This window comes from Megascapheus bottae, chromosome 1 (assembly GCF_031878675.1).
Source record: "Megascapheus bottae isolate mThoBot1 chromosome 1, mThoBot2.hap1, whole genome shotgun sequence".
NCBI lineage: Eukaryota > Metazoa > Chordata > Mammalia > Rodentia > Geomyidae > Megascapheus > Megascapheus bottae.
This window is the reverse complement of record NC_143509.1, coordinates 102,246,134-102,261,924: the sequence shown is the minus strand read 5'-3', so window position 1 is coordinate 102,261,924 and position 15,791 is coordinate 102,246,134. Positions and strand designations below refer to the sequence as shown.

The following is a 15,791-nucleotide window of genomic DNA, read 5'->3' as shown; positions in this document are numbered from 1 at the left end:
AAATAGGAGTTATAGACAGTTATTGCTAGGAGGCATTGATTGTTTGGATAGTGTTAATTGATTGCATGTTCAAGAGACATTGAGTATTCAGGGCCTCACACTTGCTAGGCCAAAGTCTAGCACTGGAGCCGCATGCCCAGCCGTTTCTTCTTAGGTTGTTTTTTGGAGAGGGTCTTCCATTTTTGCCCAGGCTGGCCTCGGATGGCAATCTTCCTACCTATAGTCCCCTTTGTAACTGGGATCACAGGCGTGTGTCACCACGCTCTGCTGACAGGTTGAGATGGGGGAGGACTCACTAAATTATTGACTAATCAGCCTTTGTATGAACCACGGGCCTCCCAATCTCCACCTCCAGAGCCGTTGGGACCATGGAGACATAAACCACCACTCAGGTCAGGTATGTCTTAGCTGATGTCTCAAGTGTGGTGGTCAGCAATATATTGGCAGTTGGATGAGAATATGAAGAATAGACATGGAGTTAATATAAGAAGAAGACCTCGGAGACTCATCCTCAGATGGTCTCTTAGCATCTCTTAGTTCTTGTAGCCAAGCTTCACTCCCCTTTGCCTGCTTTTCCGGGGAGATGGCATGGACCCACATCCAAACCCTTTTCATAGTCAGATCATAGCAACCTACTGTGCTAAAACTAACTGTGCGCAGGAACATAATTTTAAGCGTTTGCCATGAGGTATTGATCATGACAGCAGTGACATGACACAGGCTTTTCTGTTCAGTCAGTGAACAAGCTTGCTGTGACATGGGACTCTGTGGATGAGGCTGGCCATAATGCTGGTAGGACGGGCAAAGTGACATTGTGTCACAGCCACCCTGCAGGGGAGTGGTGTGAGGGGTCAATCACGATAGGAACCTAACAAAATGAGAGTGTTTCCCCCCCACCAGCAAAGTTAAGGGAGTGAGCTCAGGGTCTTCCCAGGGGCCTGTGGTCTTCTTGCAGGTTGAAGAGAGACATGGGATCCTTACCTCTGTGAGAAGGAGGGTAAAGCATGCAAAATTTAGCCTCTCTCAAAAATTTTAAAATCATTTCTGGATTTTTCAGTAAGTATTGATTTCCTCTCAAATCCATGCCCCTGGTGGTGGCCTGGGCTGGCGGTGGCATGGTAAAGATGCTCCAGGGGCTGAGCCACTCTTTCTATGGAGGTGGCAGCTGGAGTAGCTAGAGCTCCCTCCAGTGTGTGAGGAGACATCTAACTGCCTGCACTCTTCCCCTGCCTCCATGAGGAAATGTATTCCTTGACACCATTTTCCCATAAGAGTGATACTGCCCGGAGAAACTGACACATTATCTTTGTAAAGAGCTCTACATAGAGTCTGCTTCCCCACCTCCTTTTTAAAAAAATTTTTTTTGCCAGTCCTGGGCCTTGAACTCAGATACACACACACACACACACACACACACACACACACTCGTTTATCTGAATTGAGGAAGGGAAGGGCAACAACAGAATGGTGAGACAAAGGACAAAGGGTGAAGCCAAGCCACATTGGAACTCACACGATATATTGGAAATGAACTTTACATCTCCGCCAGGGGATGGGGGGAGTGGGAGAAACATGAGGGATAACAATGTCAGACAAGAGATGCCCTCATCACCTTACATATGTAACTGTAACCCCTCTGTCCATCACTTTGACAATAAAAATAAATTTCAAAAACACCCATCCTCACAAGATTAAGAGAAAGAAAGCCAACTACTTAGGTAAAAAGTCACGTTAGTCACCCATGGAATGCCTGGAGCCACCAGATGCCCAACTAATAACTTGATTCATAACTATTAGCCTCCAAAGTTGTGAGAAAAGAAGAATCTGCTGTGTAAAACACCCAGTGTTTTCTACAGCAGCCCTGGGACGTTAAAATGAATGCCACACGGTAGGTGAAGGCAGGCAAGCACAATACAAAAGGAACCATCGATGAGCTCACGGCAGGCACTCCACCTTCCCCCCAGGAATGATGCAAGCCTCCTTCCGTCCTGACAGTTTGAAGGGAAGATCGCTGTCTCTCGGGTGGCTGTTGTTCTTCCATCTCAAATCAGTGTCACCTAACAGCTGATGGATGGCTCCCCTGGCGGATGCTGCCTGAGCAATGCAAAAAAAGTTGAACTCAACTTGAGCTTGTAGCTGAATATTGAGATAGGGCTGTTGAGCAGAATGCACACCAGTGCCCATGAAAGCATGCCAGTAGTCAAAGAATTAAGAAGACATGCCAGGATGCCTCCATTATGCCCCCTCCCCCCCCCGCATAACTGTCCACCTCCCTTTCTGAGAGACTTTCAGATGGTCAGGTGGTGTAGCTGGTGATAAGCAGGGAGCCCCTGGTATCTTCACCATGACTTTGTGAACCTGTCCTCCTTCTCCATCACATCCGTCCTCGCTGGTTCCCTTCATCTCCCCCTGCTCTCTCACTCCCTCATAGACCCCAGATCTCTGCTCTCTGGTTGTCTTTTACATGAGCATATGATGCTGTCTTAGCAGATAATGTACACCAGAAGCTGGCCAGGATCCACAAGGAAGGCTTTCTGGAAGTGCTTATCCACCCAGTTATTATAACAAGCCATGTCTGCACAGAGCAAGGGTCTAGAGTCATTCTATTCATCAATCTGAGCCCGCTGGTGCCAGAATTGTCATAGACCTTAGCTGTAACTCAGTTGGCAAGATCTTTGTCAAATTGACTGTCAACTTGATTGGTAAGGGGTGGGCATGTAGCTCAGGAGTGGAGCAATTCTCAGCTGTGTCTGAGTCGTGGGTTCCATTTTCAAGATACTGAGAACAAAGAAGGTTAAAAAATACAGTATTCATGCTAAAACACCTACGGTGGAAATTTGGCCCTGATTTTCTAAAAATCTATTAAAGTCCTTGAGGATAATTGGGAATGTCTTCAGAATATTCTAAAAGAAAGCATTGCCCACAAGTCATGTCTGGTTTTTTTGATAATGTTATCTTTTTCTATGTCCTTCCTTTTGCTATTTTTCTCTCTAAAATATTGGATGCTTAAAAGGATATTCTCTAATTAAAATTACATATTGAGAAGTAGAAGATGTCTTCAGTACTAGACATTTATAATGACTTCATCAGATCCCTGCTCGAATGACAAGTTGAAATTCTCCCAGCATGAGAGAAGCATAATTTATCAGAAGATATCCAAATGAGTAAAATGTACATGGGAGAAAACCCTTTCATATTCTCACTTAAGAAGAGAGCAAATTATCTTTAAACACTGGGGATTTTTTATTTATCTTTTATGCAGGAATATCCTTTTATTAAACACATGTTGCATTCCATCGAAGGAAAGAACAACTTACAAGGCTGTTTTGGAGAGGGTCTGAGTGGCCCAGCATGGATGTTCTGCACTGTATTCACTGTGAGATTTGCTAATAATGACTGATATAAAATGAGCACTGGATGTGTGATTTGTAAACCCTTGCTATGGGAGACCAGGAGAGAGGGGACACACTGGAGAGGAGTGGGAAGGCAGACCGGATGTCTGGGTGTCTCTGAGCTGGAAATGCAAACCTCATGTCCTGCCCTCCAACTGTATCTGACAGCAGGAAGTTGTGGTAGATTGGACTGACTGTTCCAGAGGAAAAGCATAGACTTGAATCCAGTACTTGTAGAGAATACATCATGAGCAGATCCATGCGAAGGACTCACTGAGTCAGCCTCAATTCCCATGAGGGTGAAATGAAGTTAGGACATGACGACTCCCTGTACCCTGGAACACTCAAGCCAGGCTTCTCAAACACGAGATGCCTGCCTGGTTTGACTTTTACTCTGTTGGTCAGAACTAGTCTGATTTTACTGTGATCAGATAGAATGTACTGGATTATATCAATCCTCTTGTATCTGCTTAAGTTTTCTGTATGAACTGTTATATGATCTATTTTGGAGTGTGTTCTATATGCTGCTGAGAAAAAGGTATAAAGTTTCGCCGTTGGATAGAAGACTCATTGTATATCTGTTAAGCCCAACTGGGCTATGGTGTCGTATAAGTCGATGGTGTCTTTGCTTAACTTTTGTTGAGTTGACCTATCGTTTGGTGAGAATGGCATATTGAAGTCTCCCACTATGACTGTGTTTGAGTTTATCTTCTTCTATAATTCTAAGGGAGTTTGCTTGATGAATTTGGGTGCTCCCATGTTGAGGGAGCAAATGTCTATAACTGAAATATTGTGCATATGGATTGTACCCTTTACTACTATGTAGTAGCTGTCTTTATCTTTATGTACTGATTTTACTGAGAAGTTAATTTTGTCAGAGATTAACTTTGCTATTCCTGCTTTTTTGTACGGTGCATTGGAGTGGAAAATTCTTTTCCATCCTTTCACCTGGAGTTTTTTTCTGTCTTTGGCAGTGAGGTGGGTCTCTTGGAGGCAACATATGGATGGGTCATGTTTCTTAATCCAGTCTGCTGTTCTGTGTCTTTTGATTGGATTGTTCAGCCCGTTCACGTTTAGGGAAATTATAGAGAAGTGGTCAGTGTCCTTTGTCATTATTTTTACTTCTGAGTTTCTTTCTCTCTCTTTTTTCCCCTTTTGTGTTTAGTGATTTTGTGTTTAGTGTGTTTATAGGTGATTAGGGTTTGCGTGGAGAGGTCTGCAGTTATTCTATTTTTGCCCATTGTAGTACAGGTCTTTCTTTGTTTTTGCAGCATTTTAGATCAGCTCCTTGGTATTCGGATCTAGTGTCTTTACTATGATGTGTCTAAATGAGTTCCTTCTAGGATCTTGACTGCTTGGAGTTCTGAAGCTTTCAATAATGTGAGTATTTTCCCTTTTGAGGTTAGGGGAGTTCCCTGCTATGATTTTGGTGAATAAGGGTTGCATTCCTTTGAGAAACCCTGCCCCTTCATCAATCCCTATTATACAAAGATTAGATTTCTTAGCTGCGTCTGACAGGTCCTCGAGTTCTCTTTGGTCAGTTCTAACTGATTTCTCCAGATTGATGAAGCTCTGTTCCAGCTCTTGCATTTTATCCTTTGTTCCTGATGTCCTATTCTCCATCTCAGTGAATCTATTGCTTAATGCTTCCATTTTTGTTTGAACTGTGGACACTGAGCTGATCATGTCTTCTGAGAGGGTATTAATCTTTTCTTCCATTTCTCTTTTGAATTCGAGGAGCTCCTTGATAATTCCCTCCTGGAATTGTTTTTGGAATTCTGCTTTCGTCTCTTTAGTCACGTCCATAATCATCTCCTTGAGTAGAGTCATGTTTCGTGTCTCTTCAGGTGTCATTTTTTGGGATGGTGATATCTCTCTTGTCCCTTCACTCTTGTTTCCTTTTGGGTTTTGTGGAACTTTGCTTATTTTTATATGTTGTAACTTATCATTGTGCTTTCCAAGGCATCAAGGACTGTTGTTGTAGGTTCACTCTGTGGTCGGTAGGTGGCAGTCTTTACTTGGTTTGGGCTGGTGGTTCTGGGAATCTGTGTAGACTTGTGGTTCTCAACCAGATTAGTTCTGCCACTGACTAGGTCAGAATTTGCAGCATTTACAGGTGTTTGGCCTGTTCCCAAAGGCTGTGTGCTGCTGCACGGCTATCTCTTAGCCCAACCAGTGGTCCCACAGTGGGCCATAGGATGGAGTTGCGTACTTTGGTCTCAGCTAGTCCGGCAGATGGCTAGTTTTCCTGCCCTGTTCCCAGGGGTGGGACCCAGCCCAGGGCCTGCGGTTTGGGAGCTTCCAGGAGCTCTCAGCTAAACCAGCCGGACTGGATTTCGCCCTGTCCCCAAGGGCAGGGCCCAGCCACAGATGTGGCCTCTGAGGGTGGAGCCACGCCTTTTGGGCTCTCAGAGTAGGACCTTGGCCCCTGCTGGTCTTCCCTTTAGTTCCCTACTGTGTTTCAGCAGCTTTGGCAGAGAGTCTGTCTCTGACTCTATGGGGGGCCCCTTGGTGCTGTCTCCCTGGAGACTCCCAGCAGGAGATTTGGGTCAGTTAGATGCTGCCTTCCAGACACCCGCTGTTGGAAGGCAGGGTCTCATCGCCCCTCAGTCTCCAGTTTCAGTGGCCTGGGAGAGGGGGCTGTTGGGCAGGTAGGAGCAGGGACACCTCCGCCCCCTTTGGAGGGGTGCTGGGTCTTAGCGCCTGCCCACCTGTTAGTCTCCAGTCAATGTCCTGGGGGAGGGGGCTGTTGGAGGAGGGGACAGGATTGTGAATTCCTTGTCTCCCTGCATTTGCCAGTCTTTCTTGGGCATGGTGGAGGGGTCTGGGTTATGTTCTGTAGCTCACCAAGAGCTCTGCTTTCCTGATAGCTTTGGGGAACCCGCTGGACTACTTACTCGATGGGGTTTGGCTGTGAGCTGCCCCGTGGTGTTGGAGGGTCATTCGCCTCCCCTCTGGTCTCTGCTTCTGTCTGTGCTGCCTGCGCCCGGTCTGTGTGGGACCATGCATCTGGATCCCACTGCTTGCTGGCATAGCTGGAGGTCCGGGATTCCTGTCCCAGCGCCCTCCACCGTGGCTTTGGTGGCTTGGAGTGGGCGGCAAGGGGTGGGGGAGTGGTCCTCGAGTTTTAGATTCTTTGAGAATGTTGGATTTCTTTTTTGGTTTATGTACTTCTCTGTTGCTTCTTGAATTTGTAGTTGTGGGTTTCAGAAGATAGTTGACCCGTAGGATTCCCTGATTCTCTCTTTTTGTGGGAGAGAGCTAGGCTGGGTCCCTATTGTCTTCCTGTCCACTTCTTTCTGATTTTTGTTGTAGTACTGGGGATAAAACATGGGCCTCACACATGCTCGGCAATTGCCTTGTCACACAGCCACACATCAGCTGTTAGGCTATTCCTTCGAATTTATTTTCCTGTCCATTAATTTCTCCAACCATCTAACTAGTGCAGAGATTAATGGCAGACTGCAGTATCTGCACAGGCAGAGATCTGATCATTAACAAACTAAACAGGGTAATTAGGTATACAGTTGGAGCGCACTGTGTGGCTGAAATTAGCAATGTGTAATTGGGCCTCATTTCACTGCAGGAGAAAATCACTGAGAGAATTTTATTTACATGAGGAAAATGCCTTGATGAAATTGCTTTCAGAGAATTGCAACAAATATATACCCAAATGACTCCTTACTATCAAGCCAGCCAGGGTGCTAGCTGACTCTCCACATGCCTCGACATTAGAGGGAATGACTTTCATTCTGGCCCAGTGACTTCTTCCAAGAAGTTCAAACTAGGGTTCCAGGCTTCCCTGGACATGTTGATGAACCAGTCTGAACAGAAGAGGGCCCCACAAGGATTAGGTGCATTGATTGGGTGAAGCTCTGCCTCTCAATGTATTGCTTTCTTTCCCTGATCCTATTTTTGAGAAATACTGAATAAAATTATTATCTTCAATATTAAGCCACCACTGAGTTAAGCAGTGTGCTAATTCAGAGGACAGCAGAGGCCTCACTGCTTTATTCCTGCCTGGTTACCGTCATGATGGAGGCCACACTACCACACACAGATCCACAGGATGCCAACGAGAGGAGCTTCCAGGAGGTGGCTGTGAGAAGGAGGTATTTGGAGAGGAGAAATAAAACCCAGTTGCTTCTTCCCTAATCCACCCATGAATTCTGAGGTACCACTGCCAGCCTTCCAGTGGTAGGCCCCACTTCTCTGTTTATTTATATCTGTGAATTTATGCATATGTGCAACTGGGTTTTATTTCTTATTGTCATACATTTGCAGAGCCATGGAATTCCCTCTGCAAAAGCAGTCAGTAGGTACCAAGCCCATGACTCAGCCATAGAATGCCCAAGACAAATCTTTGGGGGTAGCAGGGATAGGGAAGGGAGGTGACATTCGTACTGGAGATCTATGTGCCAAAAGAGCCTTTGTCTACAATTCCCATCTTTTCAAACACCACTGCAACACATGAAGCTGGCATGACAGCTCCATGCCCAGCTTTCTCTGTTGAGATGGGCTCTCACTAACATTTTACCAGGGTTCATCTCTAACAGCAGTTCTCCTATTCCCTGCCCCTCAAGTAGCAAGGACTGCAGGCATGAGCCACCCACACCCAGCTAAACTCATGTCCTAGAGCAAAATCTCTCCTCCCTTGACTTCCTTAAGCATCAACGTTTTCACTGCTCCTGGGTCTCTCAGACCCACCCTCCATTTTCCTTCAGCCACATTCTGCCGCTGCTGAGTTCAGTTGCTGCTCTATTTGGGGCATTGTCCTCACGCTGTGGTTTTGCACTGGCTGCAACCCTGCTGCCTCATGTCTGCCATGGCCCAGGGCCAGGGCATGCACACTGAGGGTGGGAGAATGGAGTCTGCCTGGCAGGGCTTTCTCCTGGCTCAGATATTTGTGGTTGTAAGAGCAAGGAATCACTTACCCTCTGCCCTTGATTTTCCTCATCAGAAAAAATGGGAATAGCAGGATCTTCTCTGTGAGCTTTTGGGGAGATTGGGACACAGGAAAGGCTTGCTTCACTCACAGTCCATACTGAGCACACAGCACCTATGGGCTGTGATTGGGAAGCATAGTTACAGTGAATTAGGACCATCAGTACCAGTGTGACCTCATACAATTTTGTCCTGTCTACAATGATCTTATTTCCAACAAGGACCCGTTTTGAGACTCCGAGGCTCAGCCCTTCAGCATCTGAGTTCTGGCTCGGGGAGAAGAGGGCAGGGAAATTCAGACTATATCTGCAAGCCGGTTTGGCATCTATAAGATACCTGTGGCCCACTGCTACTTCTCTGAGTCAAAGAAATCGGCAGTAGTATTCCTTAAAACTCAGCTAAGGCCCGAGAGTTTGACCTAGTGGTAGAGTACTTCCTAGCATTCATGAAGACCTGGGTTTGATTCCTCAGTACCATATACATAGAAAAAGCTGGAAGTGGTGCTGTGGCTCAAGTGATAGAACTCCAGCCTTGAGAAAGCCCAAGGAGAGTGCCCAAGCCCTGAGTTCAAGTCCCACGACTGGCAAAACAAACCCATCTTCACCAGGACATTGATTGTTCCAATTGTATCTGTGGCTCCATGTGTGGAGTGTACCCTGGAACGCAGGAGGACATGCAAACCAGGCCTGGAGTCTCCATGTGTGACTCCATGTGTGGAGTGTACCCTGGAATGCAGGAGGACATGCAAACCAGGCCTGGAGTCTCCATGTGTGGCTCCATGTGTGGAGTGTACCCTGGAACGCAGGAGGACATGCAAACCAGGCCTGGAGTCTCCATGTGTGGCTCCATGTGTGGAGTGTACCCTGGAATGCAGGAGGACATGCAAACCAGGCCTGGAGTCTCCATGTGTGACTCCATGTGTGGAGTGTACCCTGGAACGCAGGAGGACATGCAAACCAGGCCTGGAGTCTCCATGTGTGACTCCATGTGTGGAGTGTACCCTGGAACGCAGGAGGACATGCAAACCAGGCCTGGAGTCTCCATGTGTGGCTCCATGTGTGGAGTGTACCCTGGAACGCAGGAGGACATGCAAACCAGGCCTGGAGTCTCCATGTGTGGCTCCATGTGTGGAGTGTACCCTGGAATGCAGGAGGACATGCAAACCAGGCCTGGAGTCTCCATGTGTGACTCCATGTGTGGAGTGTACCCTGGAACGCAGGAGGACATGCAAACCAGGCCTGGAGTCTCCATGTGTGGCTCGATGTGTGGAGTGTACCCTGGAACGCAGGAGGACATGCAAACCAGGCCTGGAGTCTCCATGTGTGGCTCCATGTGTGGAGTGTACCCTGGAACGCAGGAGGACATGCAAACCAGGCCTGGAGTCTCCATGTGTGACTCCATGTGTGGAGTGTACCCTGGAATGCAGGAGGACATGCAAACCAGGCCTGGAGTCTCCATGTGTGGCCCCATGTGTGGAGTGTACCCTGGAACGCAGGAGGACATGCAAACCAGGCCTGGAGTCTCCATGTGTGACTCCATGTGTGGAGTGTACCCTGGAATGCAGGAGGACATGCAAACCAGGCCTGGAGTCTGATTCCTTCCAATCCACCCCTAAACTAAACAAGACCAGCAGTGTTATAGTCATTGTCTGTGGTTTTCCTCTCCCTCTTTCTTTTTATGTGAATGTGAACTTAACTTTCCAACCAGGAAATGTCAGCTATCTGTGCATTTACCGGCGCATCACCCCTCCAGCACTCAGTGACTTGGGGTTCATCTCGGGCACCTCTCACTCCTCACTCTATTACAAAAGCTGTCTTGGAAGGCACCCAGTTCTGTCACACAGCATAGCGGTCATGAGGAGTGTTAGACACAGCTGAAATGGTTTTGGTACGTTGTGATACCATTTGGCATCTCATTTGGAAAACCATCTGCTCTTTTAGTTCCTATTAGCACAGTTCAGATGGAAACAGAAAATCCACCTCAGGACATATTTCTAAGTGAAAAATCAAGTATGCTTTAAACATCTTTCTGAAGACATTATGCCCCTGATTAGATACTTCGTTGCTGTGACCAGGCACCTGCCGTGATGAGCAGGAGGGCTTGCTGTCTCAAGGGTAGCAGTCAGTCCATCCTGGCCGGGAAGAGGGGGAGGAGCTGAGCAGCTCACGCATCGTGGAAGTGCCGGTGTGCATTGGCTTCTGCCATTGTCCCTTCTGTCCTTTGTAGGCTCCCCATCCTCTAAATGACCATGATCATGGTCTAGGTGTTTCTTCCCCTCCCTGGGTTAGGCTTTCCTTGGGACACCTGGATTTTCATGATGTGTCTCTGTGACTTTTGGGTGATCACAGCATTGTGCAGGAGGGCAGGGAGCTCGAGGGAAGGAAGCTGCCATCTTTCACATGCCAGGCAGTTAGTGGAGGTAAATGCAAAGAATGGTGTGTTTTCTGGGTAGTAGCTGAAGGGCTGCATTTCTGTGACCATCCCTCTCCAGTAAAGGAAAGATTTTTGAATGCAATGACTTGGTCATTTTGAGCCGCCATAACAAAACTGCTAGGGACCTAGTGACTCCATTGATAGAAATGGACTGTTTATTTTACAGCTTTGGGGACCTGGGTGCCCAGATCAAGGATGCTCTCTACTCCTGCAGATCTGTTGTTCTAAAAAAAATGTGAAAGGATATCTCCACTTCCAGCAAGTCGAATAAATAAATTTTAACCTTTGCAGGAAGTTCCTCTAAGGGGAAAATCTTCAAGAACTTTGTCAACAGGGCTGTGATGCATTTTGTTCTGATTTAACCAAGCCATCCTGTCATCTCTTTCAGGATCTAGATTTCTCATCCCATCCACGGGAGCCTTGTATATTAAAGATGTACAGAATGAAGATGGATTGTATAACTACCGCTGTATCACACGGCACAGGTACACTGGAGAGACGAGGCAGAGTAACAGTGCGAGACTCTTTGTATCAGGTAAGAACTCACAATGTGGTGGGCATGGAAGGCAAAACCAGTACTGCAGAATTGGGGAATAAAATGAAATCTTCCTGGATTTATTCTCCCTCCTGTCCCCCGCCCAAAGAAAGTATTGTAGGAATTGTTAATCTGCTAAATCAACACTTACGCCATGTAATCTAAATGCAGATATTTAACTGAAAGTTTGGCAAAACTCTCCATTCTTTTGATCTAAAGAAACTTATCCTTTCAGAAACTTACCCCTTGCCCAAAGTATCTGTGTATTTTTTATCAGCCACAGTCACAACCCATACATCTTGTTCCCCTACCATGAAGAGGTCTGGGAGAAAAAGTAGATTGTATGGCGTTCACTTTTGATCCTGTGAGATGGCCAATGCTTTTAGAGAAATCACCTTCATCTGAGAGTAAATGCTACATCCTTCTAAGATTATCCTCCATTGTAGGAAATTTGAATTCCATTTTGGTAAATAGATCACTTGTTAAGTTTACAGAGTTGTTTCAGTTGAGAAAGTATCAACATCTTGTAATTTTCATAATTGGGTTGGGTTTTTTTTGGTTCATCTGTGAAAACAATTAGCAGCCCAGGTACAGAGTGGTAGATGAATGCTTCATGGGCTGGTTGGTTTCAGGGTGTACAATAACTACCTGGCTCAGCATTAGAAATCTAGGTGTAAAATACTCAGCAACCTTTATAGCTTAGGAACGTAAAGTCACTGTGTGTGGCAAGTTCTGTATTCTCTTATAGCAGCCTGATGGAATGGACCATTCCATTTTTTTGCTGCCAATTCTTGAGGTCTTGTTGAATTTGTATTGAAGCTTCGAGGGGATGAAGAAATGGAAAAGTTTAACCACTGGGGTAATTGAAAGCACTGTTACCTGCGAAATCCCCCGGTGTCTGCCTGGAGTCCTCTCCTCCCCAGCCACAGTCTCAGAACAGCTGATGCCATCTGCCTCTCACCGCTCTGTGTAAATCTCAACCATGACTCCACGATTTTTCTTTTTTTATTTTATTTTATTTTATTTTAATTAGTAAAAGGGTTACATGATATTTGTCAGATAGAAGGTGCATTAATTCACATACATTGATACCCTTTCACATGTCTTGGTACCCATTTCCCTCCCCCCCCCACACCCCCCACCCGTCTTGGTTTTCCCCCCTTCCCTATCAAATTTCAAATGACTCCACAATTTTTCTTCTGACCTTTTTAACATCATTTCTTCTCATTTTCTTCTGCCAATCACCTTGCAGTCCACTTCCTCATGTGCTTCATGTGTTATATTTTATTGGGAGAACACCCTGGTAGTTATGGAATCTGTTAATAAAAGTCCCCCTTGCACTGCAGACGAACATGTGCTGAGACAAGAAGGGAGAAAATGTAGAGGGTAAATATTGCTATGACATCAACTTGGAGTTACAGAACAAGGCTACAGCTCGTTCATGGGCAAATGTAGGACAGAACATCATGTGCCAAGTTCTGTATTTCAAGGGAGTTCGATTGTTTCCACTCTGAATGGATAAGTGCCATTTTCAGATTTCCCTCATGAGGTGCTAAATTCAGGTGGTTCTCTCAAGTTATAGTCACAGAGCAGCCATCATAAGCATGTGGTCAATATGAAAAACAGTCCCCTGAGGAGCCCAGATGAGGACAAGCAGAATATTCTATTCAGAACGGCCAGATACAAGCTGCAGCAGAGAGAGAAGCCGGTGAGGAAGGACACACTAGGGCTGTGAGGAGACGGGTCACACCATTACTTATTATTGGCAAGTGTAGGAAATAACTCATGGTTTTGGTCACAGATTTTTTTCTGTTGTTGGTGGTGGTCATGGGGCTTGAATTCTGGGCCTGAATGCTATCACCGAGCTCTTCAGCTCAAGGTTACCACTCTGCCACTTGAGCCACAGAACCACTTCTGGTTTTCTGGTGATTAATTGGAGATAAGAGTCTGGACTTTACTGCCCAGGCTGGCTTTGAACCGTGATCCTCAGATCTCAGCCTCCTGAGTAGCTAGGATTACAGGTGTGAGCCACCAGTGCCCAGCTAGTCACAGAAATTTTAATGAAGCAGTTGAGGGAAAAGGTTTGTTGGTGTACAACTGAGTACAAATTGACTTAGTGTTCAAAGAGAGGAAACATGAATTTCACTTTAAATTAGATTAACGTTTATTCAAAATGTGCACATAGAGTTAGGGTGCCAATGGGTTATTTCAGGGTTTTAATGGCTCCAAACTTCTCTAGACACAGAAGCAAATGAAGCAGAAAATGCTTATGGATGGTATCATCCACAGACACAGGTAATGTCATCCATGGAAATACCAGCACATGATAGGTGTGAACAGACCACAGACACCCACGAGAGAGCAAGCCCCATAGTGGATGCAGGGGGCAGTAGGAGAGGACAGCTCACCAGGACTTCCACACAGCCTCTGAACCAGAGAAGAGTGGATGGATGCCCATCACCCAAGACAGAGCCCTTCCTCTGGGGACCTGTGTCTTTGAATGTCCATGCCCGGCCCAGAGCTGTGTGGGCACTAGCTTGGGAGGGAGCCATGGTGAGATAGCCAGGAGCCATCCTGCTGCTTAGGGAGGCCTGAGGCCTTGCCCAGCTCAAAGGTGTTCTGCAAATAGCCCTGCTGGGAAACAGAGACTCGCCTAATGCAAACTCAAGTGAGAAAAAGAGGACTTGCTGAAAGTGAGAGTATAGCCTGAGAGGTCCTTGAAGAATTCCAGCCTATGAAGGGCTCCTGGAGAGAAATGTAAGAGGAGTCTGAGGAGTGTAGTCTTGAAATGGAGACCAATGCCTACATACAACCACCACCACAAGAATCTCACTAGAATATTTCCGTCACTCACTAATGTCCCTCCTACCCATTTGCCATCAATTTTCATTGGTTCCTATGGCTGTTCTGTTCATAATGGTTTTGAGGAGCTCTTGGTCATGCTAGGGCATGTTCCCACCAGCAGTGGGCCAGGGTTGTTTCCCAGAGCCATGTGAGTCTGCTTTCCTGGTAACAACAGCAGCCTTCCTGGCCAACAGGGGACATTTTGCCCTGTGTTGCCTTGGTGCATGTGGAGTCAAACGTGTGTTCAAGAATGTATTCATGGGCTGGGAGTTTGGCCTAGTGGTAGAGTGCTTGCCTAGCATTCATGAAGACCTGGGTTCGATTCCTTGGTACCACATACATAGAAAAAAGCCAGAAATGGTGCTGAGGCTCAAGTGGTAGAGCTCTCTAACCTTGAGAAAGTCCAAGGACAGTGCTCAGGCCCTGAGCTCAAGCCCGTGACTGGCAAAAAAAAAAAAAGAATGTATTCATTTGTGTGTCTTTGGTGACATCGCTGTTTAAGCATGGTCCCAGGTTTAACCGAATTATTTCTTTTCATGATGGAAATGTAAACATGAATACAAGTCTTTTATCCACAATAAGATTCGCAAATGCCTTTTCTCAGTAGCTTCTCATTTTTGTTTGCTTAAATGTGTTTTTGAAAATGCCAATGTGTTTCATTTTGATAAAGGTTAATATGTCATTTTTTTGTCTCTTATGTTTTCATGCTGTAGTCAACAACTCAGAAGTTTTCAGAAGTTTTCCCTTATGTTTTCTCCCAAAACCCTGTAGTTTTTAGATCGTACACTGAGGTCTGTGATGTGCTTTGTGCTTGTGGATGCACGTGGTGGGAAGGAGGGTTCCAGATCCCCCTTTAAAGGGTTTGTGCATACATGGGACAGCACTCTTGCAAGGAGAGGAGTGGCAAAACTTGCTTGAATAATTTTAGCTGGAATTATCGTGGGGGTAAGCGAGGATGTAACCATGGTATTATACCCAGCAAGAACAGGATCCAAGTTTTATCCGCTTGCATAGAAAACACCTTCTGATGTGCGATTTGCCTGCCATTGAAGTTTAGTGGCTGGCTTGAGATGTCACTTGTTTTGCAAAAGCACCAGAGATGTTTCTGTAGCTTCCTTTTGGCTACCTCTAATGTACTCCACCCCAATCCTATCAGCTGCTTATAACAAACTATTTCCAGGGGTCACTTGGTGAGGTCACAGATCTGAGGTTTGGATTCTGGGCTGATATTCTGCTGCCATGTTTATCAAGGGAATGAAGCAGATACCAGAATGTAAGAGAAGCTTAGTCAGAAGAGGGTAAACCCTCCCCATTTTTGTTGAAGATCCCTCAGTGTTTCTGTCACTCCCTGTGAACCTGGCAGTAGCAAGGCCACATGTGGGTGAGAATTCCCCAGGGCTGCAGGGATGTTCTAGTTTTTCTAGACCCCATGTGCAGGGGCTATAGCTGGTGAGCTTTCCAGGGAGGTGCTTTCAATAGCTAAAAAATGTAAGCACTTAAACACTTTTGAGATAAGTAAAAGATACATTGTGAAATCTGAAATTCTTATTTTTTGTGAGATGAACTTTACTAACGTTGATCTCTGCTACTGTCACTCCCTCCTTTGGAAGGAAGACGAGCACTTGGGCAGCCAGAAGGCAAGA

The 15,791-nt window shown here is 46.0% G+C and overlaps 1 protein-coding gene across 1 annotated transcript in view; it reads left to right on the top strand.

The window, feature by feature from the left end:
• Dscam (DS cell adhesion molecule) overlaps positions 1-15,791 on the top strand; it is a 342,911-nt gene that overhangs the window by 151,399 nt on the left and 175,721 nt on the right. The window contains exon 4 of the mRNA XM_090331431.1: positions 11,158-11,304. Coding sequence (XP_090187557.1) covers positions 11,158-11,304 — 147 coding nt within the window. The remainder of the gene's footprint in view (positions 1-11,157; positions 11,305-15,791) is intronic.